Source organism: Megalobrama amblycephala, linkage group LG11 (genome assembly GCF_018812025.1).
Source record: "Megalobrama amblycephala isolate DHTTF-2021 linkage group LG11, ASM1881202v1, whole genome shotgun sequence".
Lineage (NCBI taxonomy): Eukaryota > Metazoa > Chordata > Actinopteri > Cypriniformes > Xenocyprididae > Megalobrama > Megalobrama amblycephala.
In genome coordinates, this window is record NC_063054.1 from 38,502,201 (window position 1) to 38,523,371 (window position 21,171).

Genomic DNA, 21,171 nt, shown 5'->3' on the forward strand with positions numbered 1-21,171 from the left:
CTCACATACTTTGGATATCATATTTTTGTTTTTTATTATTATTATTAAGGCCTTTGGACAAAAAAATGACCTGTCACATCATAGACCCAAATACATGCAATAAATTAATAAATATAAAAAACAAAAATGACATATATACATACATACAGTAAGTAAATAAATCAATATAATTATAAGTGGCCATCAGGGAATAAAAAGCTGTAAGATTTGACCTCTTAAACCGTTTTCATGTGAAGAGCAGCAGTCCAGCATGAAAAGCTCTGGATATCAAAACACACATCTCTATCTCATCCTGATACTGTCACACACACATCTAACCGGCTACTGTCCAGAACTCACACCCACCAAAGCCAATCTCATCTTGCTTTTGGCGCTTGCTGAGTGATAAATAAAGCTGGTTTGTTGGCTGGCAGCGTTTTAGGATTTGCAACATAACAGAGTTTGTGTGTCTAAATACTGAATGAGCAGCTGAATCACAACGACTTTCAGTGATTTTATGATGCAGCATTTCACCAAGAGACTAATATGATGATTCCAACAACAGGATGAGGAAAACACCATGTTTTTATAAGATAATAAGAAATATATCATTAGAAATATATAGTTCAAGGGCCCAAAATGGCAATTGGAATTGGCCCTTGAGCCTGGTTGAGTTAGTTAGGGCTATATTAGGTCCTCTTTAAACTAAATGCATGGTGTAATCAGTGCAAAAAGTCTTATTCTGTATCTAATCTTGTGTCAGCAGCATCAAGTGTCTCCGCCGTCCAACATCACATCATATCAGTCAACTGAGTCAAAAAAAAAAGCGCCCTCCGCTCGAAATGGATTTACTCTGGGTTAGCGGTGTTTATCCGGTTCGTTGTGCGGTCATATTCAGCTGGGAAATATGTGAGGAGCAAACCCACCGCAGACGAATGGATTACAGCCAGCGCCTGAGACCAGACGAACAGCCGCTCAATTAATAAATAAGACATTAATAAATACGTCTGACACCATCATATTCCCTCCGGAGATTCAACTTTAATCACGTTTAGAGTTCGATTTCAGTGATCCGTGATGATCAGCGAATCATTTCAGTCATGATTAATCATCTGATAAAAACTAATTCCAGTCTGAATCCTAAAAATAATATATACATATTTTACACTCTGTCAATCATCTGCAAAGTTTTACAATATAAAAACTACTGAAATCACACTCTTTAATTGTGTAAAACAATAATGGTCAATTTTGAGATCTATTTTGCTTCCATAACATGTAAACAAAAGTGAAGTGTCATTCTACTGTAATTTCACATCAACGTAGTCAGTGAATGCCTCTAACGAACGCTTTATCAGAAATCAGTAGCATCTGAAGAAGGATGGAAGCTGTTCTCATGAAGAACTACACAGAGTCTGTCAGTACAGATGGTGTTTATTGTGTGTGTTTGGTCAGCTGTGGTCAGCGATCTCACCTGTGGCCGTGGGTGTCCGGTGACCAGGCAGGTGAGCTCGAGCGTCTCTCCCTCTCGGATGGTGTAAACCCTCTCAGAGTAACGCTCCTCCTCCACGTTACACGCGTGACCCGAGTGCACGATACGGACAGTAGGAGGCGCTGCGGAGAGAAGAGACAGAATCGCTCTTTACTAAATCACCAGTGCTCGTATTGTTAGCTGGTTATAATTTCTCTGCATTTATTTGATCAAAAACACAGTAAAAATTGTGAAATATTATTCCAATGTAAATCAGCTGTTTTCTATGTGAATATATAGTAAAGTGTAATTTATTCCTGTGATCAAAGCTGAATTATGATATGCTGATATGCTGATTTGCTGTAATTTTTACTGTATTTTTACAGAATTGTTCTGGCAACCACAGCTGCCAGTTTATTTCTATAAAAACAATTTTTTTTGTGAGTCATTGAATCATTCATTCGAGAAATTCGTTCAAAAACACTGATTCATCCAGTAATGAAACAAGTGAAGTCTTTATGAGTGAGTCATTGAATCATTCATTCAAGAGATTTGTTCAAAAACACTGATTCATCCAGTAATGAAACAAGTGAAGTCTTTATAAGTGAGTCATTGAATCATTCACTCAAGAGATTCTTTTAAAAATGCTGATTCATCCAGTAATGAAACAAGTGAAGTCTTTATGAGTGAGTCATTGAATCATTCACTCAAGAGATTCTTTTAAAAATGCTGATTCATCCAGTAATGAAACAAGTAAAGTCTTTATAAGTGAGTCATTGAATCATTCACTCAAGAGATTCTTTTAAAAATGCTGATTCATCCAGTAATGAAACAAGTGAAGTCTTTATGAGTGAGTCATTGAATCATTCACTCAAGAGATTCTTTTAAAAATGCTGATTCATCCAGTAATGAAACAAGTGAAGTCTTTATGAGTGAGTCATTGAATCATTCACTCAAGAGATTCTTTTAAAAATGCTGATTCATCCAGTAATGAAACAAGTAAAGTCTTTATAAGTGAGTCATTGAATCATTCACTCAAGAGATTCTTTTAAAAATGCTGATTCATCCAGTAATGAAACAAGTGAAGTCTTTATGAGTGAGTCATTGAATCATTCACTCAAGAGATTCTTTTAAAAATGCTGATTCATCCAGTAATGAAACAAGTAAAGTCTTTATAAGTGAGTCATTGAATCATTCACTCAAGAGATTCTTTTAAAAATGCTGATTCATCCAGTAATGAAACAAGTGAAGTCTTTATGAGTGAGTCATTGAATCATTCACTCAAGAGATTCTTTTAAAAATGCTGATTCATCCAGTAATGAAACAAGTGAAGTCTTTATAAGTGAGTCATTGAATCATTCACTCAAGAGATTCTTTTAAAAATGCTGATTCATCCAGTAATGAAACAAGTGAAGTCTTTATGAGTGAGTCATTGAATCATTCACTCAAGAGATTCTTTTAAAAATGCTGATTCATCCAGTAATGAAACAAGTAAAGTCTTTATAAGTGAGTCATTGAATCATTCACTCAAGAGATTCTTTTAAAAATGCTGATTCATCCAGTAATGAAACAAGTGAAGTCTTTATGAGTGAGTCATTGAATCATTCACTCAAGAGATTCTTTTAAAAATGCTGATTCATCCAGTAATGAAACAAGTAAAGTCTTTATAAGTGAGTCATTGAATCATTCATTCAAGAGATTTGTTCAAAAACACTGATTCATCCAGTAATGAAACAAGTGAAGCCTTTATGAGAGAGTCATTGAATCATTAATTCAAGAGATGTGTTCAAAAACACTGATTCATCCAGTAATGAAACAAGTGAAGTCTTTATAAGTGAGTCATTGAATCATTCATTCAAGAGATTTGTTGAAAAACACTGATTCATCCAGAAATTAAACAAAAGAAGTCTTTATGAGTGAGTCATTGAATCATTCATTCAACAAATTCATTCAAAAACACTGATTCATCCAGTAATGAAACAAGTGAAGTCTTTATGAGTGAGTCATTGAACCATTCATTCAACAGATTCATTCAAAAACACTGATTCATCCAGTAATGAAACAAGAGAAGTCTTTATGAGTGCGTCATTGAATCATTCATTCAAGAGATTCGTTCAAAAACACTGATTCATCCAGAAATGAAACAATAGAAGTCTTTATGAGTGAGTCATTGAATCATTCATTCAACAGATTCATTCAAAAACACTGATTCATCCAGTAATGAAACAAGTGAAGCCTTTATGAGTGAGTCATTGAATCATTCATTCAAGAGATTTGTTCAAAAACACTGATTCATCCAGTAATGAAACAAGTGAAGCCTTTATGAGTGAGTCATTGAATCATTCACTCAAACTATTTTTTTTTTAAATAATTCATTCAAATTAATTAGACATTTTAAATTGACTGCAGCAATTCACATTCAGTCACAACCGCTAGTAAATTCCATGTTATTTTGTTTAGTTGTGTGTAATAAGCGTGATTCTCAATTTATCCAGAATTGTGGATAAGGCCTATTTCTACATTAAGGAATTGTTATACTTTTTAAGGATCCTGTTCATGCATCAGTGCAAAAAACAGCATCCAATCCAACAGTGTTCCTCTGAAAGAACATTAGAGAGATCACACTCACTGAGCTCTGTGACATTAACAGAGAAATAAATGCCATTCAGTTTAGTTAAAGTCATGAAACGCAGAATGCTTTCATTAATAATGGCCTCATTCAGAGATGCAGCATGTTGTTTTGTTCAGTATTTGTGTGGATAAGGCATGTTCACTCGAGATCATGAGCAAAGCTCTTATGAGCCGCAGACATTTCAGCTGATTTGCCTTTTACGCCAGTAGCTCTTATTCTAACTGCATCTGTGAACTGATAGTTGTGTTTGTTGCTCAGACAGATCGTTGATGTCAGAATGAAGTGTATACTGTGTGTTTTCTGTGCAGATCGCAGCCGCTCAATAACGGCGAGTGTGAAAAAGGCAGTGAAGATGCCGGAGGGATGGAGTGAACCCAGCTGTGCTTCTGCACCTCTAACTGTGACATCACTTCCCTTCTGCCTGAGCGGCACGAGGACAGTCACATGAGACACGGATCTGTCCTAGAGAGCCAGATGCTATTTAGCTATTTTTGGACCAAATAAATAAATAAATAAAAATTAAATTAAATAAAAAAACTATTAAAAATAAATAAACTAAACAAATAAATGAATAAATAAAAACTTAGTATATAAAAATACAAATATATTAAAAATAAAATTAAATAATAAATATTTTAAAACAACAACAACAACAAAAACAAAAAAATACCAAAATAAAATAATAAAAATAAAATAATCCAACCATTCATTCTTCAAATGGCTTGTCCAATGTAGAATTTCATGAATAAAATATAAAATAAAATATAAAATAATAAAATTAAACAAAATATGAAATTAAAGAAAAGTAACGTAAAGGAAAAGTAAATTAAAATTAATTAATTAATTAATTAATTAAATAATCCATCCATCTATTCTCCAAATGGTTTGCTCTGTATAGGCTCAAATAAATAAAATAAAATAAAATAATCCATACATTCTCCAAAATGCTTGTGAAATGTAGAATCTTGTGAATAAATTATAAAATAAAATAAAATATATAAAAAAATTAAATAAATTAAATAAATTAAATAAAATACAAAATTAAATAAAGTTATGTGAAGTAAACATTAATTAAAGTAATTAATTAAATAATCCATCTGCTTGTCCTTTATAAGCTCACATGAATAAAATAAAATAAAATAATAAAAATCCATCCATTCTCCAAACTGCTTGTCCAATGTAGAATCTTGTGAATAAATTATAAAATAAAATAAAATAAAATATAAAAAAATAATATAATAAATTAAATTAAATATAAAATTAAATACAGTAATGTAAAGTAAAAATAAATTAATTAATTAAATAATCTACCCATCTATTCTCCAAACTGCTTGTCCTGTATAGGCTAACATGAATAAAATAAAATAAAAAATAAAATAAAAAATAAAATAAAATAAAATAAAATAATAAAATAAAATAAAATAAAATAAAATAAAATAAAATAAAATAAAATAAAATAAAATAAAATAAAATAAAATAAAATAAAATAAAATAAAATAAAATAATCGCCACACTGCTTGTCCAATGTAGGACGGCAGGGATGTTGAAGTCTATCCCAGTGTTTTGGGCCACTCTGGATTGATGGATGGACCGTCCATCACAGGGCAAAAATAAGGACAGTCACTCGACACACGCATCCGTCCTAGAAAGCCAACGGTTATTTATAACGTGGCTGTGTTAAAACAGTTCAACATGAATTTAAAGGCCCTCACATGTACAGAACAAACACAACTTCTCATTTTGCCATCTTTGCACGTACAGTCATTAAATATGTGAGATCACACAGAAATCAGTAAAAAAGGCACTCGTATCTTTGAGGACGTACTCTAGCATTTGATCCATTTGCTTTAAAGTGCAAAAAAGTCATTAGAGCAGAAAGGTGCTGCTTCCCTTTCATGCCATTTAGAGTCTAATTGACGTTTGATGTTTGCCACCGACGCTCTGCCTCGTTCACTCATTTACATATCAAGCAGGAACGGGGAGGATTGTTTATCCATATATTCATTCGGAAACAAAAACGTGCCGTCCCGAGGGCTTAACGTGTTATTTTTAGCGCCGCGCACGTTCGTGTTCGACAGTGATGGAGGCAAAGGAAGTCAAGAGAAACTCATTATGTGAGCGGCGCTTTCGGATCAGAGGTGCTGAACTCGACGAGACGGCGACAACATCGCCGAGACTTACATGAAGCGCCGCGTGTCACCATTACACACATTACAGCAAACAACACTCAACAAAACACTTACAAATACATGCTGTGTTCAGTGCCATTCACACACACACACACACACACACACGCACACACACTAAGGTGTGAGGAGATGTGAGGTCAGAGGTCAGAGCTGTGCTGGAGTGTAGTGCAATAGACATAAACTACTGGACGATGGAGAATCATCTCTAGAAATATCCATAAAAAGATAAATTATTTTACTTTGCACTTAAACTTATCTTAAAAGCTGAAACAAGCCTGTCGCTATTAGATTTGTTCAAGATGTCAACGTAAAAGTAGACAAGAGTATGTGGTGAAAACATTGTAAAGTCCGACAATTCTCATTATACGCTTTACTGAACACAGACACTGATCTGAAGAGCCTGAAATGTCACCAAGTGCACAGTATACTGCCTACTAAAATAAAATAAAATAATAAAAAAATAAAAATAATAAAATAAAATAAAATAATAAAATAATAAAATAATAATAAAATAAAATACAAAAATAAAAAAATAAAAAAATAATAATAACAAAATAAAAGAAAAGAAAATAATAAAATAAAATAAAATAGTAAAATAATAATAAAATTATGTAAAATAATAAAATAAAAGAAAATAAAATATTAAAATAAAATGAAAAAATAAAATAAAAATAAAAAATAAATAAAAAAAATAATAAAAAATATAATAAAATAAAATAAAAAATAATATTAAAATAAAATAAAATAAAATAAAATAATAAAATAAAATAAAAAATAATAAAATAAAATAAAATAAAATGTATTTAATCACAACAAGAGCAGTACGATGAATTAGCTGTAGGCCGTGTGGACTGTGAAGATCACACGTGTCCGTGAGCAGATGTGATTCACTCACATGGGATGGGAATGTTTGTGTTCGGCGTCCCGTCTCTGATGCGTCTCTGAACGTTTACACTTCTGATCTTTTTTCTCACTTGATTAAAGTTTAAAAGCTTCATGTATGTTTAAATATTTAGCATGCAACTGTCTTGATCCAAGAATCTCAAATAAGAGACGTTCCTGAAAAGAAATTTGAATCGGGACAAATTCTTAGGTTTACTCCACAGTTTCTCCACAGTTTAATGTAATGGGCCTCGTAAAATGTAATCACAATAAGATGAAGCATTAGACACAGCAAACTGAGCAGTGATGACACCACTGTGAGACGCAGTGATCCAGGAGCTTCTCTGAGACCGTCAGCATTCATATCACAAACTCAAACTCAGCCGACAGGCTGCTAGCAGGAGTCACTGCTTTGAATCCCGCTATGTGTTGACACATACAATTCCCCTTTCACATCTGCATAATTGCTATCATGTCATTTATTTTATTTTTGCCCTGTGATAAACTGACCATCCAGTGTTTCCCTGCCTTTGGCTTGAGACGCTGGGATAGGCTGCAGCATCCTCACGATCCTACATAGGACAAGCAGTTTGGAGAAAGGATGGATTTTTTTTATTTCATTTTATTTTACTATTTTATTTTATTATTTATATTATTTATTATTATTTTTTTTAATATGACCATACATAAGATAAGCAGTTTGGAGAATGAATGATTTGATATAATTTAATTTAATTTAATTTTATTTTATTTTATTTTATTTTATTTTATTTTATTTATTTTATTTTATTTTATTTTATTTTATTTTATTTTATTTTTAATATGACCATTCATAGCATAAGCAGTTTGGAGAATGGATGGATTGTTTTGTTTTTTTGTTTTATTTTATTTTATTATGTTATTTAATTTAATTTAATTTTATTATTTTATTTTATTTAATTTAATTTTTTACATTTTTAATATGACCATACATAAGATAAGCAGTTTGGAGAATGAATGAATTATTTATTTTATTTTATTTTATTTTATTTTATTTTATTTTATTTTATTATTTTATTTTATTATTTAATTTAATTTAATTTAATTTAATTTAATTTAATTTAATTTAATTTAATTTAATTTTATTTTATTTTATTTTATTTTATTTTATTTTATTTTATTTTATTTTATTTTTAATATGACCATTCATAGCATAAGCAGTTTGGAGAATGGATTGTTTTGTTTTGTTTTGTTTTGTTTAATTTAATTTAATTTAATTTAATTTAATTTAATTTAATTTAATTTAATTTAATTTAATTTAATTTAATTTTATTTTATTTTATTTTATTTTTTAATTTAATTTAATTTAATTTTATTTTATTTTATTTTATTTTATTTTTAATATGACCATTCATAGCATAAGCAGTTTGGAGGATGGATGGTTTTATTTATTTTTTTATTTTTTTTATTATTTAATTTAATTTAATTTAATTTAATTTAATTTAATTTAATTTAATTTAATTTATTTTATTTTATTTTTATTTTTTTTATTTGACCCTACATAGTGCAGGACAAGCAGTTTGGAGGATGGATGGTTGTATTGTATTTTAATAAAATTATTCATCCTTCCATCCTTTCATCCTCCAAACTGTTTGTCAAATGTATTTGCATGGAAAAATAAAATAAAATAAAATAAAATAAAATAAAATAAAATAAAATAAAATAAAATAAAATAAAATAAAATAAAATAAAATAAAATAAAATAAAATAAAATAAAATAAAAATAAAATATAAAATAAAATAAAATAAAATAATAAAACAAAATAAAATAAAATAATCCATCTAGCCATTCTCCAAACTGCTTGTCGAATGTACAGTTGCATGAAAATAAAATAAAATGAAATGAAATGAAATAAAATAAAATAAAATAAAATAAAATAAAATAAAATAAAATAAAATAAAATAAAATAAAATAAAATAAAATAAAATAAAATAAAATGCTTGCCGAATGTACAATTACATAGATAATTCTTTAAAAAAAAAATCCTTTTACATTAAGGCTCAGAATTCAGTCAATAAAACATGCACACTGAACAAATTTGCTATATAAATGTGTTATTATATTACACTTGTATAGCAAATCTGTGTCTCTGATTGGCCACTGCATTCATAAGTTCAACAGAAGCATGTGTGATTGGTTAGAATGCACAGCGCTGCAAAAAAAAAAAAAAAATGTCAAAAGAAATCTGATGCAAAGTAAGCAGATCTAACACTTTTCATTCAAATTCACATTTCACTTTAATGTCGACAGCTGAAATAGATTGTGCAGAGGCAATTTTTGCTTCCTTATGTTGAATTTTGGGCATTTTTGTTCATTATGATGGCATTTTTGCCCCAAGCCCACGTTAACTTCTGATGTCAATCTAAAGCAAAACACATCTGTTTTCATATTATTACTTCATATTTCATACCAGCGCTGACTAACATTAACCAATAGTCAACCATCCAACCAACTCATGACACAACATTAAATCCAGTTGAACATTCAGCTTCACGCTGAAATACAGCCGTAATAAAAGAGTGGCTTGAATCACACAGTACTGAATAAACAGACATCGAGGTTATAGATGAGATTACAGGAGAATGATGGGAAGTGTCCGTTCTCTTTGTTTAGTCTCTGGGGGATTGAGTACTGTACATGTCCAAGGCCAGAAAAACAGAGAAAATACTGAAAATACCATACGCATATGATCTTTCCCGAAACACATCGCTGAAAAGACGCATTTAATAATGCAAACTCCCTCTTCAATAGTTCTGTCAGCAACTTTTGTTTTCCAGAAGGGTTTGACAGGGAATGTTGTAGTGCTTTATTTTCATTTGTGCCTGAGAAACTGGACTCAAAAGAGGAGGATTCAGCGGCCTGTTCATCCATTACTTCAGCTAAAGCAACAGCAATTTGCATTTTAATTATCAGGTGCCTCCTTTCAAGGGATTTCAGTGTTCACGTCTTTTGTTAACGTTCACATTCAGTCCGGCTCGATTCAAATCAATGTTTTTCCACTGGATGTTCTTTGTTGGGTGGCATTATAAAGCCATTAAAGCACATTGGATTTGGACGTCGTACTGTCAAACGCACGTAATTTCTCTTATTTCTTTGTCTCTTGGGATTCAGACGAGACAGAAATCACAAAGTACATCTGTGAAACACAAAAACAGAAGCTCCTGTGGGAAACATGGAGTCATGGAGAATAACAGATCTCCTATTAAAGACTGATGTATAAAAAGACGTTCATTTGTTTACAGGTGGTTGACATTTAAGCACGAACACGGAGAAAAAACAGAACAAGACGTGGACATGATATTGTTTTGATGCACGTACCTTCGGTTACTGGGAAAAGGTCATTGGTAATTGAATTTTAAGTTTTTCAAATGAATTTATCTCTCAGCATATATTAGGCCGTGACCTATTGATGAGGAATATTCTTGAAAAATACAAAATGTTCAATGAAAAATAAAATGTATCACAGTTTCCACAAAAATATGACTGTTTTCAACACTGATAATAATCATAAATGTTTCTTGAGCAGCAAATCATCATATTAGAATGATTTCTGAAGGATCATGTGACACTGAAGACTGGAGTAATGATGCTGAAAATTCAGATTTGATCACAGGAATAAATTACACTTTACTATATATTCACATAGAAAACAGCTGTTTAAAATCATACAAATATTTCACAATTTTTACTGTATTGTTGGTAAAAAAAAAAAAAAAAAAAATGCAGCCTATAGTGAAGCTGATATGATTTTCTTCATTTGAATCTCCATCAGGTCAAATTAAACACTAATGGGGAAAACTGGGGGACGTTTGAGTCATGTGAGTCCATTTTTTTCAGTGAAAATGGTACTAAAATGACACATTTCCACTGATGGACACCTTTCCCTGTGAGTGAAAATGAAGTATCTGTGTGTTTTGTGCCGGATCAGGTCCGCTGTGGCTCGTTCTGAGGTTATAGATCATTCAGGTTAAGTTTACCCGTCAGTCCTTTAGCGCTGGACGTGCTGATAAGAGCGTCACTCAAACAGAGATGTGTTAATTCAGTTCTACAGCGCTGGCCGCTCACTGACCATCACTGGAGAGTTATGAGCTTTGCTCAGACAATACGGCTCTTATCCGTCTCTGCAGACACCCGATCCGAGTCATTGAGGGAAACAAACCCGAGGATCATTAGAAACGCTGGACTAGAGGACAGGATGAGCAGGACATGCTCTGTATCAGAAAATACTATGTTTTTTTCTTATTTTATTCTTACTTTAATAAATGTTATACCTTTTTGATCAATGCCGCGGCTTGCGAGACGGACGTGAAAAATGGGGGCTCGTCCGGGATATATACAAATATATCAAAATACATATATAATTTATTATTACAAAATTAATATAATATAAACATAACAATAATAATAATATCATCCATGATGACCTATTTATTATTATTATTATTAATTTTACATAATAAAAATGAAATTTGTGTGTATGCACTCAAAATTCTCAATATCTCAATATGGACATTTACTATCAAATTCGTTCACAATCAAATGATCTGTCATCCACATCCAAATTATTTATGACTTTTAACTCAATCCTCATACTGTATGGCAACTATCATTGTGGCTCATTTATTTCTCCTAACAAATAAAAAATATTTTAACTGAAAGAGAAGCCAGTGAGCAATAACATTTCCTTAAAGTCTCACAGGAGGGGAAAAAAGAGATGGGAACGGAGTGATCTATCCGGGAATAATCTATTTAGTCCACACAGCTTTTCCATGATGACAAATGCGCTCGGGACAGAGAACGGTGTGATTTCAAATGTTTCAATGCCAATGAAATGGCAGGAGAATGAATCTTAAACGGCTGTAAATCTCTGTCGACACGTGCGTCTGGCTGAGGAATCGCTGGCGTGGAGAGAGACGGAAGGCCATTAGTCAAACATCGCTAGAAGACAACGAACAGGAGAAACGCGAGTGTCGCGGCGAGGACGATAACTAGCTGCTCGCGTGAAGAGCGATGATCTTCCGTACTGATGAGAGAACGTGCGGAGGAGCTGAAAAATGAGACAAACAAAGAGAAACGGCGAATGGAGAAATACAATCATGCTGGAGACGATGTCAAAATGATGAAAAATGATAAGATGGAAAACAGCTGAAAGAAAGAGCTGACGAGAAACACTGACAGACAGAGAGACTAAAAAACTTCTGCCGTATTTATTTGACTTTCTGTGGAATGGATTTTAACACCACAGAATCCATGTTGATATATTTAAGATCAAAATGCATTGTTATTTTGGTGCATTTAAATCTGTGCATTGGTCAAAAACAAGTATTGAATATTTATTAACTTCTTACTGATTCACATCAGTATGTATTATTGCAATTATGGGTCTTCAACTTGTAAAACCAAATGTTTCATCACAATTTGTACAGTTATGAATTTTATGTGAGCTCCGACTTCTCTCTCATTGCATGTAAAAACTATTTGGGGTCTATTTATCTAAATGACAGTGAATGTTAAAGCACATTCTTTTTGCCTTTACTTACATTTCACAATAGAAAATTGAAGTGAATCAATGTAGAGGTGAAGTATTTTGCTTCATATGGATCCATTTAGAGGCACAGTTTCTAAGGCAACACTAATAATTCTGCTCTGAAACAATGACTTTCAAGCTATTTTAGAGAACACTCATAAATATAATGCTTCTTTATTGGCATTGACGGTTCCATGAAGAACCTTTAATGTCCATGGAACCACTAAAGGTTTTTTACTGGCATCGGTGGTTCCATTAAGAACCTTTAACGTCCATGGAACCACAAAAGATTCTTTATTGGCATCAATGGGTCCATGAAGAACCTTTAACATCCATGGAACCACAAAAGGTTTTTTGTTGGCATTGATGGTTCCATTAAGAACCTTCAAAATCCATGGAACCACAAAATATTCTTTATTGGCATCAATGGGTCCATGAAGAACCTTTAACATCCATGGAACCACAAAAGGTTTTTTGTTGGCATCAATGGGTCCATGAAGAACCTTTAACACCCATGGAACCACAAAATATTCTTTATTGGCATCAATAGGTCCATGAAGAACCTTTAATGTCCATGGAACCACAAAAGGTTCTTTATTGGCATCGACGGTTCCATGAACAAATGTCCATGGAACCACAAAAGATTCTTTATTGGCATTGATGGTTCCATTAAGAACCTTCAAAATCCATGGAACCACAAAATATTCTTTATTGGCATCAGTGGATCCATGAAGAACCTTTAACGTCCATGGAACCACAAAAGGTTCCGTATTGGCACTGATAGTTCCATGGAGAAATGTCCATGGAACCATAAAAGTTTCTTTATTGGCATTGATGGTTCCATGAAGAACCTTTAACATCCTCTGAACCACAAAAGGTTCTTGTTTGCCATTGAGGGATCCATGAAGAACCTTTAACGTCCATGGAACCACAAAAGATTCTTTATTGGCATCAATGGGTCCATGAAGAACCTTTAACATCCATGGAACCACAAAAGGTTTTTTGTTGGCATTGATGGTTCCATTAAGAACCTTCAAAATCCATGGAACCACAAAAGGTTCTTTATTGGCATCGACAGTTCCATGAACAAATGTCCATGGAACCACTAAAGGTTCTTTACTGGCATCGATGGTTCCATTAAGAACCTTCAAAATCCATGGAACCACAAAAGATTCTTTATTGGCATCAGTGGGTCCATGAAGAACCTTTAACGCCCATGGAACCACAAAAGATTCTTTATTGGCATTGATGGTTCCATTAAAAACCTTTGAAATCCATGGAACCACAAAGTATTCTTTATTGGCATCAGTGGATCCATGAAGAACCTTTAACGTCCATGGAACCACAAAAGGTTCCTTATTGGCACTGATAGTTCCATGGAGAAATGTCCATGGAACCATAAAAGTTTCTTTATTGGCATTGATGGTTCCATGAAGAACCTTTAACATCCTCTGAACCACAAAAGGTTCTTGTTTGCCATTGAGGGATCCATGAAGAACCTTTAACGTCCATGGAACCACAAAAGATTCTTTATTGGCATCGATGGTTGATTCCATGAAGAAGTGTCCATGGACCCACAAAAGGTTTTTTAAAGAGGAAAAAGGTTCTTTAGATTATTAAAAAGTTCTTCACACTGAGAAAATGAAGGTCCTTTTTAGAACTTATCACTGAAAAAGGTTCTTTGGGGAACTAAAAATGGTTCTTATATGGCAAACCTGTGAAAACCTCCTTTTGAAACCTTTATTTTTAAGAGTGTAGATACAAAAATATGAAAATGCATATACAATATCACGGTAAAAAACTCTTTTTGCGATATCACAGAGAGCTGATGCAATCCCATCACCCTCTCCGGCCCTCAGAGCACAACAACGGCTCTCCTCAAGCGTCCTCCATCAATTAAAGCCCTAAAAGTCACAATTAATCAAGTGACAAGAGTTCAGCTCTGACAAGAGTTCAATTAGGACAGAGTGTGATGGTGATCAAAAGCAACAGTTCACAGGAAGTCCTGATTAAAGCCACTGTAACGTGATTAACAGTGTCATTTAGGCACGTTTGTTGTTTTTCACCATTTTGTTTAGCAAACACAGAAAGCAGGAAGGAGGAAGCACGTCATTCGCCGTAACGGCACAGCAAAGGTGGGATTGCATAATTACATCTATCGAGAAATAATTACATCCTCACAAACGCGGGTAATTGCTCTGGGACAATCACACTAGATGTCTGCGAGCACATTAGAGCGCAATAACGACTATAGCTCAGCGCTGGAGGTCACCGTCTGCAAATTAAACATCTCACAACACTTTGGAGTTTGGAGACCTTGTTAATTTGAAGTTCTCAGGGGTTTGGGTTTTTAGATCCAAACTGAATGTGCGTAAACATCTGTGATATTTTGCGGCAGGACTCTCGCCCTTCAAACCATTGATTAATCACTGCAGACAGATGTTCAAGTCACGACAAACTCCACATCCGTCTTCACTCGTGCAGTTCTGTAGTTACAACAGATGGAATTAAAAGACAATCATACTTCTGTCGATTTCTAATTATCAACAAATGTAAAGAGCCTCACACACCCAAATCAATCATAGGGGCACTGGATGAAATCACAATATAAACTAGAAAAATATTAATCATGACTCGAGTTTGCAAAAATCACAAAAAAAATTAAAGAGCAACATTTTCCAAAAACATTGCTCACTAAATTTTTTTTTTAATTTTTGCATTATATATATATATATATATATATATATATATATATATATATATAAATTTATTTTTTATTTTTTTATAAAACTATTTTTGTAATTTTCCAAAAACGTTGCTCATTAATTTTTTTTAATTTTTTTTTGTAAACTATTATTGTCATTTTTTTTTGTACAGAAGAGGATTAGGGCCAAGCAATAATAAAAAAATAAAACCATTTCGAGAAAAAAGTCGAAATAAAACGTTGAGAATAAACTCGTTAAATTATGAGAAAAAACTCGTTAAATTTCAAGAAAAAAGTCGAGATAAAATGTTGAGAATAAAGTCATTAAATTATGAGATAAAAGTCGTTAAATTATCAGAACAAATTCGTTAAATTATGAGAAAAATGTCGTTAAATTTCGAGAAAAAAGTCTAGATAAAATGTTGAGAATAAACTCATTAAATTATGAGAAAAAAGTTGTTAAATTACGAGAACAAATACGTTAAATTATGAATTTGTTCTCATAATTTAACGACTTTTTTCTCGAAATTTAACAACTTTTTTCTCATAATTTAACGAATTTGTTCTCGTAATTTAACAACTTTTTTTCTTTAATGAGTTTATTCTCAACATTTTATCTCAACTTATTTCTCGAAATTTAACAAGTTTTTTCTCGAAATTTAACAACTTTAATCTCGAGATGGTTTGATTTTTTTATTATTGCTTGGCCCTAATCCTCTTCTGTATTTTTCCATAAATGTTGCTCATTAAAATATTTTTGCAAACAATTTTTTTATTTTTTCAAAAAACATTTATAAAAATATTTTTGTGATGTTTGCAAACAATTTTTTTGTAATTTAAAAAAAAAAAAAACATTTCTAAAAATATTTTTGTGGTTTTTGCAAACAATTTTTTGAGATTTTTCAAATAATGTTCCTATTTTTGTGATATTTCCAAAACTGTTTCTCATAAAAATATTTTTGTGATTTTTTGCAAACTAGAAAAGAAAAGTTTACAAGACAAAAATGATGGAAAAATATAACTATACAATGACAGACAGACAAGAAACATAATTTGAGGAATCATTAATATCACATAATAACATTAATTAATAATAATTTAAAAACTCCTGTAGGGATGAGGTATTCTGTAGGCCAAACCCAGAAACGAGCACTTGCACTTCTGGTTCCGTCCTCCTGAAGTCAATGAGTTTTGGTTAAATTGAGTTGATGAAGAGTTGATGAAGCTCAATGATGGTGATGTTGAAGTCAAGCGACATTTACAGCCTACATTTAGCTTTGTACTTCTGCTTCATTTGTGAAGATCATCATGACGAACAAAACATGAGAGTCATAAACTTCTGTTGGTCACAGATCGTATTTTCTGCAATAACCCAAAAGCTAATGAAAAAATCATATTGGGTTTTTGTCGAGGGAACCAGAGAGAAGCTGCAACCTACAAAAATACACCATCTATAAAGGTTTTAAACGCTTCAGGACATTAAAGGTGGTGTTTTAGTCTAAACATTCCTGGTGTTTGTATAAAAGCGAACGCTCTTGTGAGGACACATTGTCCCTACAGAAATATGTTTCACATTAGTGATATGTTAAAGCCAGTATAGCCGTACGCCGGCCAATTAAGTGTATAATTAATTCAGAACAGCTTTACGCTTGCAGTGAAAGATAACCAGAAGACCTATAAACAACAAACACGCTTCTCAGTGTAGAAACACGCTTGGAAAAATCTATGCAAAAGCAAACAAGCTCAGCAAATCTCTCTGAAACTTAAAACGGCAGGCGTTTTTTTTCCAGGACGTTTTTAATTCGTGCCCATGAATTCAGTCCAGGCTGGAAGATTATAAAACAGAAAGTGTGTGTTTGGAAGAGAGAAAAGAGTAAAAAAACGACTCAGTTCATGACCTCTTTAAAAACTGGACCTTTAAAAAACACTGTTTTGGGAATTTATTTTTATTATCTGGGATATAAAACTGCTCTCCCTCTTTTCAAGACACACTTGTGAGAGCAAATCAGCTGATTCACAGATGTGATTGACACCGATCTCATTCCATAAGCGAGCCGACGGGAAGCGCGTCGATCCGCTCTCAAACAATGAGCGGATCACAAGAGCATGAAATTGAGCGGCTGCTGCGGGACGAACGACCGACAGAGACAAAGAAGGACGGAAAAAAGGGGCAAACACTGACGTGGTTTGTTCTGTAACGCCGAACGCTTTTGTGATTCAGCTCCAGCGAGACCCTTGACCTGCAGAGAGCAAAGTAATTTCAGCATAAATGGGGCGACAACAATTTCTACTGCTGTAAAAACCGACGTGTTTCACGAGGCCTGCGGTGCATGAGGGTCAAACAATGATTGCTGGAGCGCTTTAACAAAACAGCACCATTCAAAACCTTTTCTTACAAAGAAACTTCAGTCCACTCCTGTGTGCACACAAGCAGGCAGATATTAAAGAGACCTAGAGCGTGTTTTTATGATTGAATGTTGATTATTTTCCTCATATTCTCCATTGTTCAGCTCCTCTCTTCCCAGTCTGTCAGTAATGCTCTGTTTAGTTCCTGTTTCTATGAAGTTACAGTATTTATTAATCTTTGAGCTGTTCATTGTTCGCTCGAGTCTATTAAACATTGTTAAAGGATTAGTTCAGAATTCAGATTTCCTGATAATTTACGTCATGTGTGGAGCATCACAGAGCAGTGCAAGACGAGCATTTGTGGTTAAAAAGTATATAATTTTATTTTTTTTAGAAAATGAGTGATGGTTTCTCTAGATAAGACTCTTATTCCTCGTCTGGGATCATGTAGAGCTCTTTGAAGCTGCACTGAAACTGACATTTGAACCCGTTGAACCCCAGTGAAGTCCACTATGTGGAGAAAAATCCTGGAATGATTTCTTTAATTTCTTTTCGACTGAAGAAAGAAAGACGAGTAAATTATCATGAAATTTTCATTTAGAAGTGAACTAATCCTTTAAGTTTATATTTAAGGTTAGTTTTTCTTCTTTAAACTGCATTACAGGAAAGCAAAAAGACTGACAGTAAATCAATGAACACAGTATAACGCACGTTTGCACAACTAAAGCGCAGATTCACTGCGAAACTGACGACAGAATGATTCAGTATCTGAGCGGATGTGATTCTGGAGGAGGATCGCTCGGCTAATTCGGCTCTGATCACACGGAGCAGGTCGATGTATCAAAGCCCGGCCTGCACACGTATGATTTACGACCTTACATACCGCTTCATAATGAAAGTCAAGGGCATCTATAGCTGCCTGTCAGCGCGAGAGAGGCGCTAATGCTTCGAACCCCAGAGAAAATCCACTACAAAACGCCAACAAGAGACGCTGTAATTGTTCAGCAGCCTTCACAGGACTGATACACATTCACAGGTTATTCATCAGAGCAGAACTGTAGAAAAACACACTGAGAGTTTTTTGTATGATTGAACGATTTTTACATTTTACAAGAAATCGCTACACAACTTATCATAAAGAAGAGTCTCTTCTGCTCACCAAGGTGGCATTTATTTGATCAAAAATACAGTAAAAATTGTGAAATATTATTCCAATGTAAATCAAATGTGTTCTATGTGAATATATAGTAAAGTGTAATTTATTCCTGTGATCAAAGCTGAATTTATTTGATTAAAAATACAGTAAAAATTTGAAATATTATTACAATTTAAAATAACTTATTTCTATGTGAATATATAGTGAAGTATAATTTATTCCTGATCAAAGCTGAATTTATTTGATCAAAAATACATAAAAAATTTGAAATATTATTACAATTTAAAATAACTTTGTAGGGACATGGCCAGAGTAAAGGCGGGGAGACACTGCTTGAAGTCAATATGTTGTATTTATTGACTCAACACTTGCATTTCACAAAAAAAAAAACAAAAGAAAACAAACAATAACAAAACACATGAAACCCGGGACACTAATGTTGACCCTCCTCACGGAGGCCCCAACCAGAAACTGACTCTAGCAAGCACAGTGAACCATTTAAACTCAAGAGTCAAACCAAATCATAAATCACAGGGGAAAAGAAAAATCATACATATACATAAACACATAAATAAACTCAATAATTGAATATCAAATTCAAAATATATTAACAATCAATAATACCAAAATAAATACAAAAAAAATAAATAAAACAATACGCTTATACATGCATTCAAATAAACACAATGAAACAATGACCCCCTGCTGGTACTGTTAAGTAGACTATGCCTACACTACCCATAATTCCTTTGAGTTGCATAAAAAAGGAAACCGGAAGGCTGCACTCCCTCTTAAACCCCCACACCCGGAACCATGCTGCAGCCATGATCCCAGAAACAAAAAGGTAAGAAAATGGAAGTTGATAAACTATAAATAAAAGAAAGAAAGAAAACTCCTGGTGTCTTTTTTCTGTTGTCTAATGTGCACCTTAGACTAGGAAAAATAACCCAAAGTAATTTTTAAACAAACATTTATACAAATAAACCAAAAAAATATATAAACCAAAATAAACAGGATATACACCCAAGTTATGAGCAATTAGGGGTAACCTTGAATCTTCACAAACTTATTTCTATGTGAATATATAGTAAAGTATAATTTATTCCTTTGATCAAAGCTGAATTTATTTGATCAAAAATACAGTAAAATTTTAAAATATTATTACAATTTAAAATAACTTATTTCTATGTGAATGTATAGTAAAGTATAATTTATTCCTGATCAAAGCTGAATTTATTTGATCAAAAATACAGTAAAAATTTGAAATATTATTACAATTTAAAATAACTTATTTGTATGTGAATATATAGTAAAGTATAATTTATTCCTGATCAAAGCTGAATTTATTTGATCAAAAATACAGTAAAAATTTGAAATATTACTACAATTTAAAATAACTTATTTCTATGTGAATATATAGTGAAGTATAATTTATTCCTTTGATCAAAGCTGAATTTATTTGATCAAAAATACAGTAAAAATTTGAAATATTATTACAATTTAAAATAACTTATTTCTATGTGAATATCTAGTAAAGTGTAATTTATTCCTGTGATCAAAGCTGAATTTTCAGCATCATTACTCCAGTCTTCAGAGTCACATGATCCTTCAGAAATCATTGATATGATGATTTGATGCTCAAGAAACATTTATGATTGAAAACAGTCATATTTCTCTGGATACCGTCATATATTTTAATTTCCAGGATTATTTAACAAACAGAAAGTTTAAAAAAAAAACAGCATTTATTAGAAACAGAATCTTTTGTAACATTATAAATGTTACTTTTGATCAATTTAATGCATCCTTGATGAATAAAAGTGTTAATTTCTTGCATTACTTACCCCAAACATTTGAATGGTTTGAAATCTGAATGTTTGTGCAGCAAATCATCATATCAGAATGATTTCTGAAGGATCATGTGACACTGAAGACTGGAGTAATGATGCTGAAAATTCAGCTTTGATCACAGGAATAAATTACACTTTACTATATATTCACATAGAAAACAGCTGATTTACATTGGAATAATATTTCACAATTTTTACTGTATTTTTGATCAAATAAATGCAGCTTTGGTGAGCAGAAGAGACTCTTTCCTATATTTATCCATCCACTATTTGTTACAAAACGTTGGTAATAACTATAATAACTCAGTGACATTTAAAAGCAGCAGTTGTAAAGTTCCTTCAGTGATGTTTCTCATTAGCAGTCCCACTAGCAGAAGAAGAGAGATGGTGTACCT

General features: G+C 32.4%; 1 protein-coding gene across 1 annotated transcript in view; it reads right to left on the reverse strand.

Annotated features, from left to right (window-relative positions):
* The window catches only part of LOC125278596 (MAM domain-containing glycosylphosphatidylinositol anchor protein 2-like), a 188,478-nt gene that overhangs the window by 138,605 nt on the left and 28,702 nt on the right, over positions 1 to 21,171 (reverse strand). The window contains exon 2 of the mRNA XM_048207883.1: positions 1,454 to 1,593. Coding sequence (XP_048063840.1) covers positions 1,454 to 1,593 — 140 coding nt within the window. The remainder of the gene's footprint in view (positions 1 to 1,453; positions 1,594 to 21,171) is intronic.